Raw genomic sequence first — 13,279 nt, 5'->3', positions numbered from 1 at the left:
ATTGTAGGCTTTTAAGAAGGCATTGAAAACGTATTATTTTACCGTGGCCTTCTCTTGATTTGACTGTTGTTGTTGCTGTTATTGCTGGTTTTATTGTTGGTTTTTATTGCTGGGTTTATTGCCATTTTACTGTGTTCATGTTTTTATCACTTTTAACATTTCAACTGTTTTTATATATTTTAGTGCTGTAAGCTAGGGTGACCATATGAAAAGGAGGACAGGGCTCCTGTATCTTTAACAATTGTACTGAAAAGGAAATTTCAGCAGGTGTCATTTGTATATATGAAGAACCTGGTGAAATTTCATCTTCATCATACCAGTTAAAGCTGCAGGTGCCCTGCCCTCTTTTAAATCTGGTCACTCTAGTATAGCTCCTGCAGCTTTAACTATTGTGATGAAGAGGGAATTTCACCAGGTTCTCCATATATACAAATGACACCTGCTGAAATTCCCTTTTCAATACAACTGTTAAAGATACAGGAGCCCTGTCCTCCTTTTCATATGGTCACCCGACTGTAAGCCCCCTTCTGCCCTGAAAGGCAGCCAAAAATATTTTAAATAAGTAAATGCATAATATGTGTGTGTACAACTTTACAGTGATTGTATGAATCTAATTTACCCAGACCAGTATTTCCCAAGACACATGGCGTGGGAAATAAATAAATAGAGCTCCGGCTATTGGGCAGTATAGAAATGTAATAAATAAATAAGTAGAGGCTTCAGTTGGCCCACAGGACCCCTCTGTAGAGGAGGTTTTACAGGCCTCTGTATGGCCCCATTCAGAAGACACCTTAAACCACAGCTTTTACCATGATAGTTAAGCCAGAAAGCTGGGCTGTGTTCAGAAGACACCTTAAACCACGGCTTTAACCATGGTGGTTAAGCCAGAAAGCCTTATTCACCTTGGTTAAAGCCAAGGTTTAAGGTGGTTGGCTGGTTTAGTTTATTTCGGTCATAGACCAGCACAACAGAAAACATCACAATAATATTAAAAACCCCAATATACAATTCTGAACAAGGCCTGGCTTTCTGGCTTAACCACAGTGGTTAAAGCCGTGGTTTAAGGTGTCTTCTGAATGGGGCCTATGATTGACTGCTCAGACCGACCTTTACTAAACAAATCAGTGGTGTATGGTGAGGCTGTTTTCTAGGCAAAACCTCTGGCAGCTGTGTGGCGACATGGTTGAAAAGGGGTCTTCTTGCCCTTACTTTTTGTCTCTGGGTGGCTGTGATGGTGGTGGGTGCCATTGCCTGCACTGTGCAAGAAAACAGTTGCTGGATTTGCAGTGGGGGGCAGTCACCCCAGCATGGATGCAAGCTGCTGATATCTTTGAGTCTTACACTCTACTCAGCAACCGTATAGTTGCACAGCTTTGGCTGAGGCACTCACTACTTCTACTGCCACTACCCAGCAATCAGGCACTTCTACCTGCTCTCGGGCCTTCAGCTTTTCTTGGGTTGACCCCTTGGAATCAGGAGGTGTTGTCAAAAAAGTTGACCAGCTCAGGAACAGGCTCCTCCCAAAGTATGTCATTTGTAATCTTCACAATCTAAAGCAGATGTTTTTAGACTACAGCTCCTATCATCCTGACCTTTGCCCATGCTGACTGAGACTGGTGGGAGTTGGAGTCAAAGAATGTCTAATGGGCCACAGGTTCCTCACACCTGCACTAAAACTCAACTTTGTTGGGGTATGATTGAAGTCTGTTTCCTGTTTTAATACTGGTCGGGAAGGGAAATGTCTCATCTATTAGTATTAGCAGAAACACATCACATAACACCACCGATATTCAAGCCTCTCGTGGCAAGGAAATATTAAGACTGATTAGCATCTCCAAGTTCTCAGAATTGGGCAGGAGCAAATGCATTGTTGGGCAAGGGCTGGGAATGGGAAAACAGGAAAAGAATTAACAATCTGGCTATGTTTGTTTCCTGCACATTGGCAAATCAAGGACAAAGTTGTTTTTTGGGTACTGCTGTACTCGAAATGCCGCTATGTTTTGCCACTTTTTTAAAGTTTAGGAAAATGCTGGGCAGGTACATATATGGCAACAAGCTGCCAGGGAGGCACAAGGCATTCACACTTTTCTTCATGCTTTATGTCACATTGGAGGTTAACTGTTCCTTTTTTTTTTTTTTGTATATATGTTTCAGTACCCACAGGACAGAAACAATGGCATCAAAATACCCGTACAGTTGCGAGTTAACTTTTGGCTTGGCTTGAGTGCAGTTGAAAGGAAGTTCAATAGTTTTGCAGAAGGAACATTCAGTGTCTTTGCTGAAATGGTACGTGTACAAATGATTGCAATATTTTTCTTGGAGCTTGAACTTTGCCACTCATACTTACATTAAAACTCCAAGACAAGGCTCTGGGGTTTTGTTTTGTTTTTACGTTTCCCTCCAGGAGTTGTAAGGGTTACAATCCACCAGGAAGTTCCCTACACAACCACCATTGAAATGAATGGGAGCTATACAGGAACATGCCCACTTCAATAATGCTTGTGCAACTCTTATTCATTTCAATGACGCATGCGTGGAGAAAACCATTCAATACTTTGTGCCCTAAAATGCTGGATGAGATGTACATAGGAACCTATGTCCCAGCATTTCCATCAAACAGATTTTTTTTTATCTCAGTATTATCATCATTTAGTGCATTGATCTTTAAATTAATAGTGCCAAGATTGATACTGCAGATTTCCCTCTTGATGTCACGCAGGATGATATACTTCCAATTTTGGGTAGAACCTAACACTTTAAAGTAAGAAGCAATTTTGTAGAGCCCCATGGCTGCACAGGTCAGAAGGCCATCTATCCAACCTTCGTTCTATGTGGTGAACTGCATCAGCCAGGCACAGACCAAGATTTTTTGCTGTCTGAGGCGAAGGACAAGATGGTGTACCGTTCTTACCCCATATACAGGAGCCAGCCGGACTGGCAGCTGACTCTCACTTCAACAGTAGCAATGGGGTGTAACCTCCATCATGCCTGAGGCAGCAGGTTAGTTTAGAGGCCCCCTGGACAGGTTATGTGGGCATACACAGTTCTGTCCTCAAACAGAGGGGAATAGCTGGGGTGTTCAGGAGGAACAGCTGGGAGGCTGCCACCACTACCCCCTCCCCCAGCATCTGCTGCCTGAGGTGATCATCTTACTCTGCGTAATGGTAGGGACGGGCCTGAGATCAGCCCAGTGCTTGATTTCCAAAATGAGAGGTGCAGGGTCTGATTGTCGCTACTCAGTGGTGTGTGATAGATGTGCATGCTCATGTGCTCACATTATTCAAACTCCACATGTTGCCTGAGACCCTGCAGAGCCAGAGTAAGACAACCTACCAAGTTGGACCAGCATAAGACTTTCCTTCATCTCCTAAAGTGGCTTCATTCTTCTTCTCTTCTTCTCTTGTTTTGACAGTATGAAAATCAGGCACTCATGTTTGGAAAGTGGGGAACTTCAGGACTCGTTGGCCGCCACAAGTTTTCTGATGTCACAGGAAAAATAAAACTGAAAAGAGAGTACTTTTTGCCTCCCAAAGGGTGGGAGTGGGAAGACGAGTGGTTCGTAGATCCTGAAAGGAGGTCAGGTTTTTGTTTGGATTCTTCTTACCATAAGACAAAGGGAGTGTGTGTGTGTGTGTGTGTGTCTTATATAATTTATCACTGAGGAAATTTTACAACTTTTGCAGGAAGAGAGGAAGACAATAGAATGCCAAGTTTTTATTACAAAACAGTTCCATTAAAAACTCTGGAGTGAACCTGTTCATGGTCAAGACAAGGAACATTATAGAGTCAGTGCTTAAGATATGTCCACACTGTTCATTTTTTTGTGCAACCTCTTATTGATTTTTGTGAAGAGGTGAGCCAGGCTATACCGTGTCCCAGGATGCACCACTTATTATGCTCCAGTTTAACAAAAATCAGTTAAAAAAGAGAGCTAACAACATCTTTAACTTTCACATAGTTGGATTGGAGAGACGTTTCATACTGTTCCCTCCCCCTTCCTGGCTGTGTCCCACTGTTCCTTTGTACCCAAATTGGAAATCATAATCATACAGGATATGTGCTTTTTCTGACGCAGTTGGTTTACTATCATGCTGGAAGTTGTTTTAATACATGAGACTCCTAAAAGGAGGTGAAAGTAGAAGGCGGGGAGGAAACGTGATTGCAACGGATGCCTTTCCCAATGGAGGAATGGAGAACCTCTGGCCTGCAGAGCCTGCATTCCTCCAGGGGGTGGGGCTTGGCAGGCCCCACCCCCTGGAAGAATCTTATCTGTTGCTATGTCCAATCACAGATGGGGAGGAGGGAAGGCACAGAGGAATCAGTGTTTTTATCTCTGATCTCAGTTCGGAGATAAAAGTGGGAATGTGGGTGGTGGAGGGGGGCTCCTCCTCCCAGTTCCTCCCAGCACTGGCCAAGTCTGTTTGTGTGCCGCCCCCATGGGGGCAACGTGCACTATGAGAACTTGGGGTCTTGCCCATGCTGCACTTCCCCCATTGGGGAGAACATGGTGTGGGCGAAGTGGCAAAACACCCCCTGCTGAGGGCGTGCCTGGCAAACTCAGCTGCCACCTGGGTTGGGGAAGCTTTGTCCAGCCTGCACCTTTCCATATTGGGAATGGGGAATGGGGTGGGGTGGAAGCGTGCCATAAGAATAACGCCCAATGATATTGAAGAAGCCTGATTATGTGGCAAAATTGCAGCTTTAGGATGTTTTTACATCTAAGACTTAAAGAAGCTCTCGCTTCGATCAAGTTTGTAGTGCAAATCCAAAATCTGTGTTAGCCAGGACGCTTATTTGCATTAAAAAAAATGCCTCTCAAATGCTTTTTTAAAGGCAGGTAAGTTTCACAGGAAAAAATACCTATCAACACTTGAGCTAGCATAGCCTTTCACTGGAAAGAAAATGTGATTTGGCCAAGAGATGGCAGCATTGAACAGTTATAGGCTCTTTGAAATACCAACCAGCTATCAGCTGATTTCTCTCAATGATTTAGCATTTTTAACCACAGGTCGTATATATTTTGAGATTATATATATATATATATATATATAGAGAGAGAGAGAGAGAGAGAGAGAGAGAGATGATCCTCGACCTAATTTCAAAAGCCCTTTGCAAGTGATCTGTCCCTCTCCCAGCAGCCTTGCAACTGGCTGGGGGGTGGGGAGAAGAGGAGGAGGGGGAGGAAGAGAGATCGAGAGAAAGGTGGGTGGCAGAGATAGGGGGTGGCAGAAAGGAAGAGAGAAAAGGTGGCAGGGGAAGCCAGGAGTGCTCTGGCCCCACCAATCACTGGCTTTGGCCCTTCTCATTGCCTACATGTTGCCCACTGAAACACTAATGGCAAAGAAATGTGGCCTTTGACAGTAAAACGCTTCCCACTCCTGATTTGCTGCATCTGCTTCTGGAAAGGACTAATCATTTCCCATTTGCAGCAGTGGATTTCAACACTTTAGAGAAGTGTTGTGATTTGAAAATATTAAAAAAAAATGTGAAAGCTGCTGCTGATTCCCACAGTGCGGAAATGAGGCCACCCACGAACTACCAACGTGACTTGGGCCAAGTCTAACCAGCCAGAGAAGCATCCTTTTGACCAAATAAAGTGTAGCATTGGTCGCCTGAGTCACATGGGCATGACTTTACCCAATCAGTTAACAGCACAGAAAGGCTCCTACACAGGTCAGGGTTCCTCATGGCTACCACACTACTCCAATGGCCTGTGAAGTGGGCCTATGAGGGCATCTGATCTAGCCACCTCTTCACCTAATGTTCTCCTCTAGCACAGGTCAATGGATCAAGAAGGTAAAAATGAAAAATCACACCAAACTTTCCCAGCCACTGTAAACATACTCTTAACTGTGATGGACATCAGGAGTACATGCTGCCTTTCCTGCTCTCTGGCCCGTCGAAACAAACTCCCTCTCCTTCTCTCTAATTTCTCCTATTTTTTCATAGGTAGAAATGTTAGCTGTAATTGCAGAGTTCCCACTTAACCAAGCTGGTTTCAAATCCCAGTGGCTGGGAGAACATTCAAATGATCCACCTGCTTCAGCAGGTGCTGATCACATGGGACATTCCCATGGTGCTGGTTGTGAGACCCACCTGATCGCTCCCTGCTCTGCAACTTATTTGCTTCATTTAGGACACAATGCATTTTTAGATAGAGAAAAGTCGTCATTATATGATGGGGTGAACTGCATACAACCTATTAAGGATTTGATTACGAACTTATTAACAGCAGCAAGATTAATAATAGCTAGGAAATGGAAGACACAAAGTGAATATCAGATTGAGGAATGGTAAAAAGAAGTATGGGATATAGCTATCAATGATAAATTAACATGTAATATTAAAATAGAAAAAGGAAGGTGCAATTATAATAAATTTGAGATTATATGGAAACCGTTTTTGGAATTTGTTTTGTTAAGAAGGAAAGGATGTATACCTGTACAAGAAATATTTATTATTATTATTTATTTATTTATATAGCACCATTAATGTACATAGTGCTGTACAGAGTAAAACAATAAATAGCAAGACCCTGCCGCATAGGCTTACATTCTAATAAAATCATTATAAAGCAATAAGGAGGGGAAGAGAATGCACCAAACAGGCAGTAAAAAGTCAGAACAAAATCAAGTTTTAAAAGCTTTAGGAAAAAGAAAAGTTTTTAGCTGAGCTTTAAAAGCTGCGATTGAACTTGTAGTTCTCAAATGCTCTGGAAGAGCGTTCCAGGCGTAAGGGGCAGCCGAAGAAAATGGACGAAGCCAAGCAAGGGAAGTGGAGACCCTTGGGCAGGTGAGAAACATGACATCAGAGGAGCGAAGAGCATGAGCGGGGCAATAGTGTGAGATGAGAGAGGAGAGATAGGAAGGAGCTAGACAGTGAAAAGCTTTGTAGGTCAACAGGAGAAGTTTATATTGGATTCTGAAGTGAATTGGAAGCCAATGAAGAGATTTCAGAAGTGGAGTAACATGGTCAGAGCGGCGAGCCAAGAAGATGATCTTAGCAGCAGAGTGGTGAACAGAAACCAACGGACTGATGTGAGAAGAAGGAAGGCCAGTGAGAAGAAGGTTGCAGTAGTCCAACCGAGAAATAACCAATGCATGAACAAGAGTCTTGGCAGAAGAGACAGACAAAAATGATCGAATCCTGGCAATATTATACAGGAAAAAACGACAGGATTTAGCTACTGCCTCAATATGAGGAATAAAGGAGAGCGAGGAATCAAATATAAAGCCAAGACTACGAGCTTCCTTGACTGGAATAAGCGTAACATCATTGACAGTAAGAGAGAATGAGAGATGAGGAGAAGGTTTAGGAGGAAAAACAAGCAATTCAGTCTTTGCCATATTAAGTTTCAAACGACGATGAAGCAACCAAGCTGAGATATCTGAAAGACATGCCGAGATACAATCGTGAACATCAAGAGAAAGATCCGGAGATGAAAGATATAATTGTGTATCATCGGCATACAGATGATATTGGAGGCCATGAGATTGAATAATATTACCCAAGGGCAACATGTATAAAGAAAACAACAGCAGACCAAGCACCGAGCCTTGGGGAATCCCTACTGAAAGGGGAAAAGAAGAAGACGAGCTGCCGTTAGCCAACACGCTGAAAGAGCGACCCACTAGATAGGAGGCAAACCAGTTATAGACAGAGCCACAAAATCCAAGGTCATGAAGGGAATCTAAAAGAAGATCGTGATCAACCGTGTCAAAGGCTGCAGTTAGGTCAAGGAGAATAGGAATGGAATAAAGGCCTTTAGACTTGGCAATAAGAAGATCGTTGGTAATCTTAGTAAGGGCAGTTTCAGTGGAATGCAAAGGACGAAATCCGGATTGAAAAGGATCCAGAGCAGAGTTACTAGAAAGAAAATCAAGACAACGAGAGTAGACCACACGCTCCAGGATCTTTGAAACAAAAGGCAACAAAGAGACAGGTCGGTAGTTAGACAGAGATAGTCTATCAAGAGTAGGTTTCTTGAGAATAGGAGAGACTGTAGCGTGTTTAAAAGCAGAAGGAAATGAACCAGAGGACAAAGAAGAATTAATAATATGAAGCTAGGAAGGGAGGATAGCAGGGATAAGATTAATAAAGACGCGGGAAGGAATGGAATCACTAGAACAGGTGGAAGGCTTCAAAGAGCGCAGTATTGTGGACAGTTCATCAGCTGAGACTGAAGGAAATGTAGAGAAATTTGCAGGAGGAACCGACAGATGAGGAACAGGAACTGGAAGAGAAACAGCTGGCCAGATCAGAGCGAATAGTTTGGATTTTAGCATTGAAAAAAGAGGCAAAGTCATTGGCAGACAGAGAGGCGGGGAGAGATGGTGGATTAGGCTTCAGAAGAGAATTGAAGGACGCAAAGAGCCGCTGAGGATGCATAGCATTTGACTGGATTGCAATTTTTGCAATTTTGCAATATTGCAATTTTTGGAAAAGGGATGAAGGTGTAGTTGATCCTGGTGATGGGTATACTGTTGTTTTATTTTAATGTAATGTAACTAATAAAAAAAAAGACAGAAAAAAGTCCTACAACTCCCAGCAGTCCCCATAGCAACAGTTTGGAACCAGATTTTAGCAGCATACCACAGCAGAGTATTTTCAGCCTCTGTTGCAGTACCACCGTATATATTTTTGCCACCGCCGTAGGAGTGAGCCCTGCAGGGGAGTTGGGTTATTGAGGGTGGAAATTGCCCCCAGGATGCACCCACCCCAAAGTTGCCTTCCTGGTCTAAAACATCCATTCATATGTCCCAAATTTTCCTACTGCATGGCCTTTTATAATTTATTAAAGAATTTCTATTTCTGTTCAGTAAAAGAATAACGGTGTGGCGTGATACCAGAGATTCAAGCTGTCAGTGCATTGTGTCCAGTTAACACCTTTCCGTACCTAACAAAAGATCTCCTTCTGGCTTCATAGCTTGCTGACAGAAGCAGATGCTGGTCATTCTGAATTTACTGATGAAGTATATCAAAATGAGAGCCGCTATCCTGGAGGAGAATGGAAAGCAGCTGAAGACAGTTATACAGATGTGGTAAGACTTGTTTTTGATGAGCCAATCGTTTTAACTTCTATAGTTTCTCTTTAGAGATAGCAGCAACGTTTATAAGTCAAGTCAGTGGGTTGGATGCAGAGATAGACGAGCAGAAATTCACTTATCCTACAGGTTTTCTGCAGCCCCCTGTGTTCTCCGGAAAGCCACTTCTAAGGGTCAAGAGATCCTCTGGAATGGTGTATGATGGCAGGAGGAGCTGCAGCAGGATGGGGAAACAGGGACAATACATCGGGCCTGCATTGCATAAATGGAGGTTCCTTTCTGCATGCACAAAGTCATATCTTAATTTTTGTGAACCGCCCAGAGAGCTCCGGCTATTGGGCGGTATAGAAATGTAATAAATAAATAAATAAATAAATAAATAAATAAATAAATATCTGGATCTAAGCCATAGTATTTCTTTGCTTTCATTATAAAACATACATACAATCCAAATTGCAGGATAAAAACACAGTGCACATCACTAAATTTAAAGTAAACGCTGGAAGGAGCTGAGCATACAATGGCCGCATTCACACATAAAGCTGGTTTATGGCTCACTTATGATCCTGGCTTGTTTGAGAGCACAAACCAGGATTCTGGATTCAGACATTGTGAGAAGTTATCCCTTCATGGTTGGTTTTGCCCGCTTGCAGAAAAGGAGGAGCAAAGTCGGAGTGAATGGGGTGTGTTCACCAGCACATTGCTGGTTTGCAGTAAGCCAGATAAGCCAGGAATCCAATTGGCTTGTTGTTATATGCAAGCATAGCCAATGTGAAAATGAAATTAAAATTTGATAGCAACCTCCCACATTGTACAAAGGACAGCAACATATCCATAAAATAGGCCCGTATAACCTTGTGACCCACCAAACTAAATTCAGCCTACCAGCCTTATATGGAGGCCCACCAGGACTCAATAAAACTAGTGAGTCTGGCATTTCTGGGCAGGCCGTAATACATGGCTGGTGAGCTGCTTTTGGTTTGGTGAGTGGCATGTTGTTTACGCTTGAGTAAATTGTTGATTTATTGAAAACGTTTCCTTACTGCACTTACAGGGCAATGTACAGTATTTATTATATTTTTTTAAAAAAAATAATATAATGCAAACTAACCTCCAACAGCCACAGTTAAAGCGAGCAAAAGATAAATAAATTCCATTACAAAGGCAGAAAGCAAAGTGTCGTAAATCAAGATACCTTGGGTTAATAGATTCTTAATCAGATGCTGAAAAGATAATAAATTAGATTGTAAAAGACTTTAAATTCTGAATGGCAAGTTAAATTCTAACATATGAGGACTAGCTGCTCTTCTTCTTGTTGGCTAAATGGGCAGATCTTTTGGGCAGATAAAAATGCACATTTCTTGGAAATTGTAAGGTAATTTGAAGAATGCTTTTTGTAAAAAGGTGCGATCTATTTTCCCTTACTGCTGAGGCAACCTTTCACTTAGCTGCACTCAGCCTGGACTAAACAACAGTCCAAAATGTTAATCTTTAAAGTGGTCCAAGTATTAGAATGAAATGCAATATTCAGATTAGTGCTGCTAAAAGGAGTGAACGAAGGAACATTCTCAGAAGAGGATCGTGTGGAAGAGCACCCCGCCAGTGCTTTGGTGTTAGCTTGCACTATGAGTGACTTTGACCTACAGTTAGGGTTGCCACTTAGGCATCACCAAAAAAGAGAGCAAAAGAAGGTGTTGATTTGCATAAAAATTGCATATGCTAATGTATAGGTGTCAATGCAAATTTAGAAATAGTTTACAACTCACCACAGTGGGGAAGACTGCAACCTGTGTGTGTTCTTAGTCTGCTGGCAAAATTGATAGGCATTTTGAAGGCCCCTTCTTGATACATATTCCTTATCTTTAAGCTGGACTTGGACTAGACCGCTCTTCGAATATGGGACGCTTTCAAATAGAAGACTGTACTTGTAGAAAAGGATACATCCCCACCCCACCCCGTGCTGCAGTCTTGGAAACAATGTAGAATAGGGCTGTGCACTTTCGGCTCGGGCCCGAACTGGTTCGCACCGATCCAACCCTCCTCTGACCCACTCCGGATCGGATCCTGGAGCGAGATCCGAAGGGTTGGATCTTGATTTGCCTGCCATTTTGCCCCCCCTTCCCCACTTACTTCCCTCCACAGTGGATGGCAGGTAAGTGGGGAAGGAGGGACAAAATGGGGGGCAAATAAGTCCCCCTCCTCCCTTACCTGGCTCCACCGTCCACCGCCATACGGAGCGCAGCGGCGGTGGATGGCAGAGCCAGGTAAGGCCCCCTCCCCTCTGCCCCCTTACCTGGCTCTGCCTCCGTCACCACACGGACCGTGGCAGCACCAGGTAAGCCCCCTTCCCCCCACACTTACCTTTTTTCAGAGCTCCGGATCGAGGCGCAGGATCCGCTTTGTCTTGATCCGCTTCATCTTGATCCGTAGCTCCCCTGACCCGATCTGTCTCTGCCTTTGGCAGAGGCGACTCAGGCCGCTCCACTATCACTTCTACGAACCAAACTGAAGCGGAGCACAGCCCTAATGTAGAAGATTTCGAAACATGTTATGATCTGCTTCTTGTGCGACAGACTTCTTTTATGTCCTGTCTGAATGTTTCTCATTCCAGAGATCCTATTGTCACTTACCTGGAACTAAGGGCTCATCTACAGTTGGGTGAAAAAGAAAGTACATCCTTTTGGAATTGTATGATTTTACATATCAGGACATAATAACAATCATCTGTTCCTTAGCAGGTCTAAAAATTAGGTAAATACAACCTCAGATGAACAACAACACATGACGTATTACACCGTGTCATGATTTATTTAACAGAAATAAAGCCAAAATGGAGAAGCCATGTGTGAAAAAGTAAGTACACCCTTACTGCTTCCATAGGAGTTAAGATGCTAAGTAGCAGACAGGTGCTGCTAATCAAATGCCCGTGATTATTGATCATCAGCAAGTATGACCACCTCTATAAAAGCCAAATTTTTTTCAGTTTGCTGGTCTGGAGCATCCAGGTGTGTGTTAACACAATGCCAAGGCGGAAAGACATCAGCAATGATCTTAGAGAAGCAATTGCTGCTGCCCATCAATCTGGGAAGGGTTATAAGGCCATTTCCAAACAATTTAAAGTCCATCATTCTACAGTGAGAAAGATGATTCAAAAGTGGAAAACATTCAAGACTGTTGCCAATTTTCCCAGGAGAGGACGTCCCAGCAAAATCACCCCAAGGTCAGACCGTGCAATGCTCAGAGAAATTGCAAAAAACCCAAGAGTTACATCTCAGACTCTACATGCCTCAGTGAGCATGTTAAACGTTAAAGTTCATGACAGTACAATTAGAAAAAGACTGAACAAGTATGGTTTGTTTGGAAGGGTTGCCAGGAGAAAGCCTCTTCTCTCTAAAAAGAACGTGGCAGCACAGCTTAGGTTTGCAAAGTTGCATCTGAACAAATCACAAGACTTCTGGAACGATGTCCTTTGGACAGACGAGACCAAAGTGGAGATGTTTGGCCATAATGCACAGCGCCACATTTGGCGAAAACCAAACACAGCATATCAGCACAATCACCTCATACCAACTGTCTGACAGCTAAAGCTTGGCCGAAATTGGGTCATGCAACAGGATCCCAAGCACACCAGCAAATCTACAACAGAATGGCTGAAAAAGAAAAGAATCAAGGTGTTGCAATGGCCCAGTCAAAGTCCAGACCTCAACTCGATTGAAATGCTGTGGCGGAACTTAAGAGAGCTGTGCATAAACAAATGCCCTCAAACCTCAATGAACTGAAGCAACGTTGTAAAGAAGAGTGGGGCAAAATTCCGCCACAACGATGTGAGAGACTGATAAAGTCATATAGAAAACGATAACTTCAAGTTATTGCTGCTAAAGGTGGTTCTACAAGCCATTGAATCATAAGGTGTACTTACTTTTTCACACATGGCTTCTCCATTTTGGCTTTATTCTGTTAAATAAATCATGACACGGTGTAATATGTCATGTGTTGTTGTTCATCTGGGGTTGTATTTACCTAATTTTTAGACCTGCTAAGGAACAGATGATTGTTATTATGTCCTGATACGTAAAATCATACAATTCCAAGAGGGTGTACTTTGTTTTTCACATGACTGTACACCAAGCAGGATATTCCACTATGGAAGTGGTATATAAAAGGCAGGAGCCACACTACTGCTTTATAGTGATATTGAAGTACTCTGCAGGATCTACACTACTGCTTTATAGGCC

General features: G+C 43.0%; 1 protein-coding gene across 1 annotated transcript in view; it reads left to right on the top strand.

Moving 5' to 3' along the window:
* The window catches only part of MYOF (myoferlin), a 111,241-nt gene that overhangs the window by 64,719 nt on the left and 33,243 nt on the right, over positions 1 to 13,279 (top strand). The window contains exons 25-27 of the mRNA XM_063132884.1: positions 2,155 to 2,286; positions 3,413 to 3,576; positions 8,927 to 9,041. Of these exons, the coding sequence (XP_062988954.1) occupies positions 2,155 to 2,286; positions 3,413 to 3,576; positions 8,927 to 9,041 (411 nt within the window). The remainder of the gene's footprint in view (positions 1 to 2,154; positions 2,287 to 3,412; positions 3,577 to 8,926; positions 9,042 to 13,279) is intronic.

The sequence above is a fragment of the Elgaria multicarinata genome, chromosome 8 (assembly GCF_023053635.1).
Source record: "Elgaria multicarinata webbii isolate HBS135686 ecotype San Diego chromosome 8, rElgMul1.1.pri, whole genome shotgun sequence".
NCBI classification, from domain to species: domain Eukaryota; kingdom Metazoa; phylum Chordata; class Lepidosauria; order Squamata; family Anguidae; genus Elgaria; species Elgaria multicarinata.
Note: the sequence above shows the minus strand (reverse complement) of the source record. Positions and strands in the feature narration are given on the sequence as shown.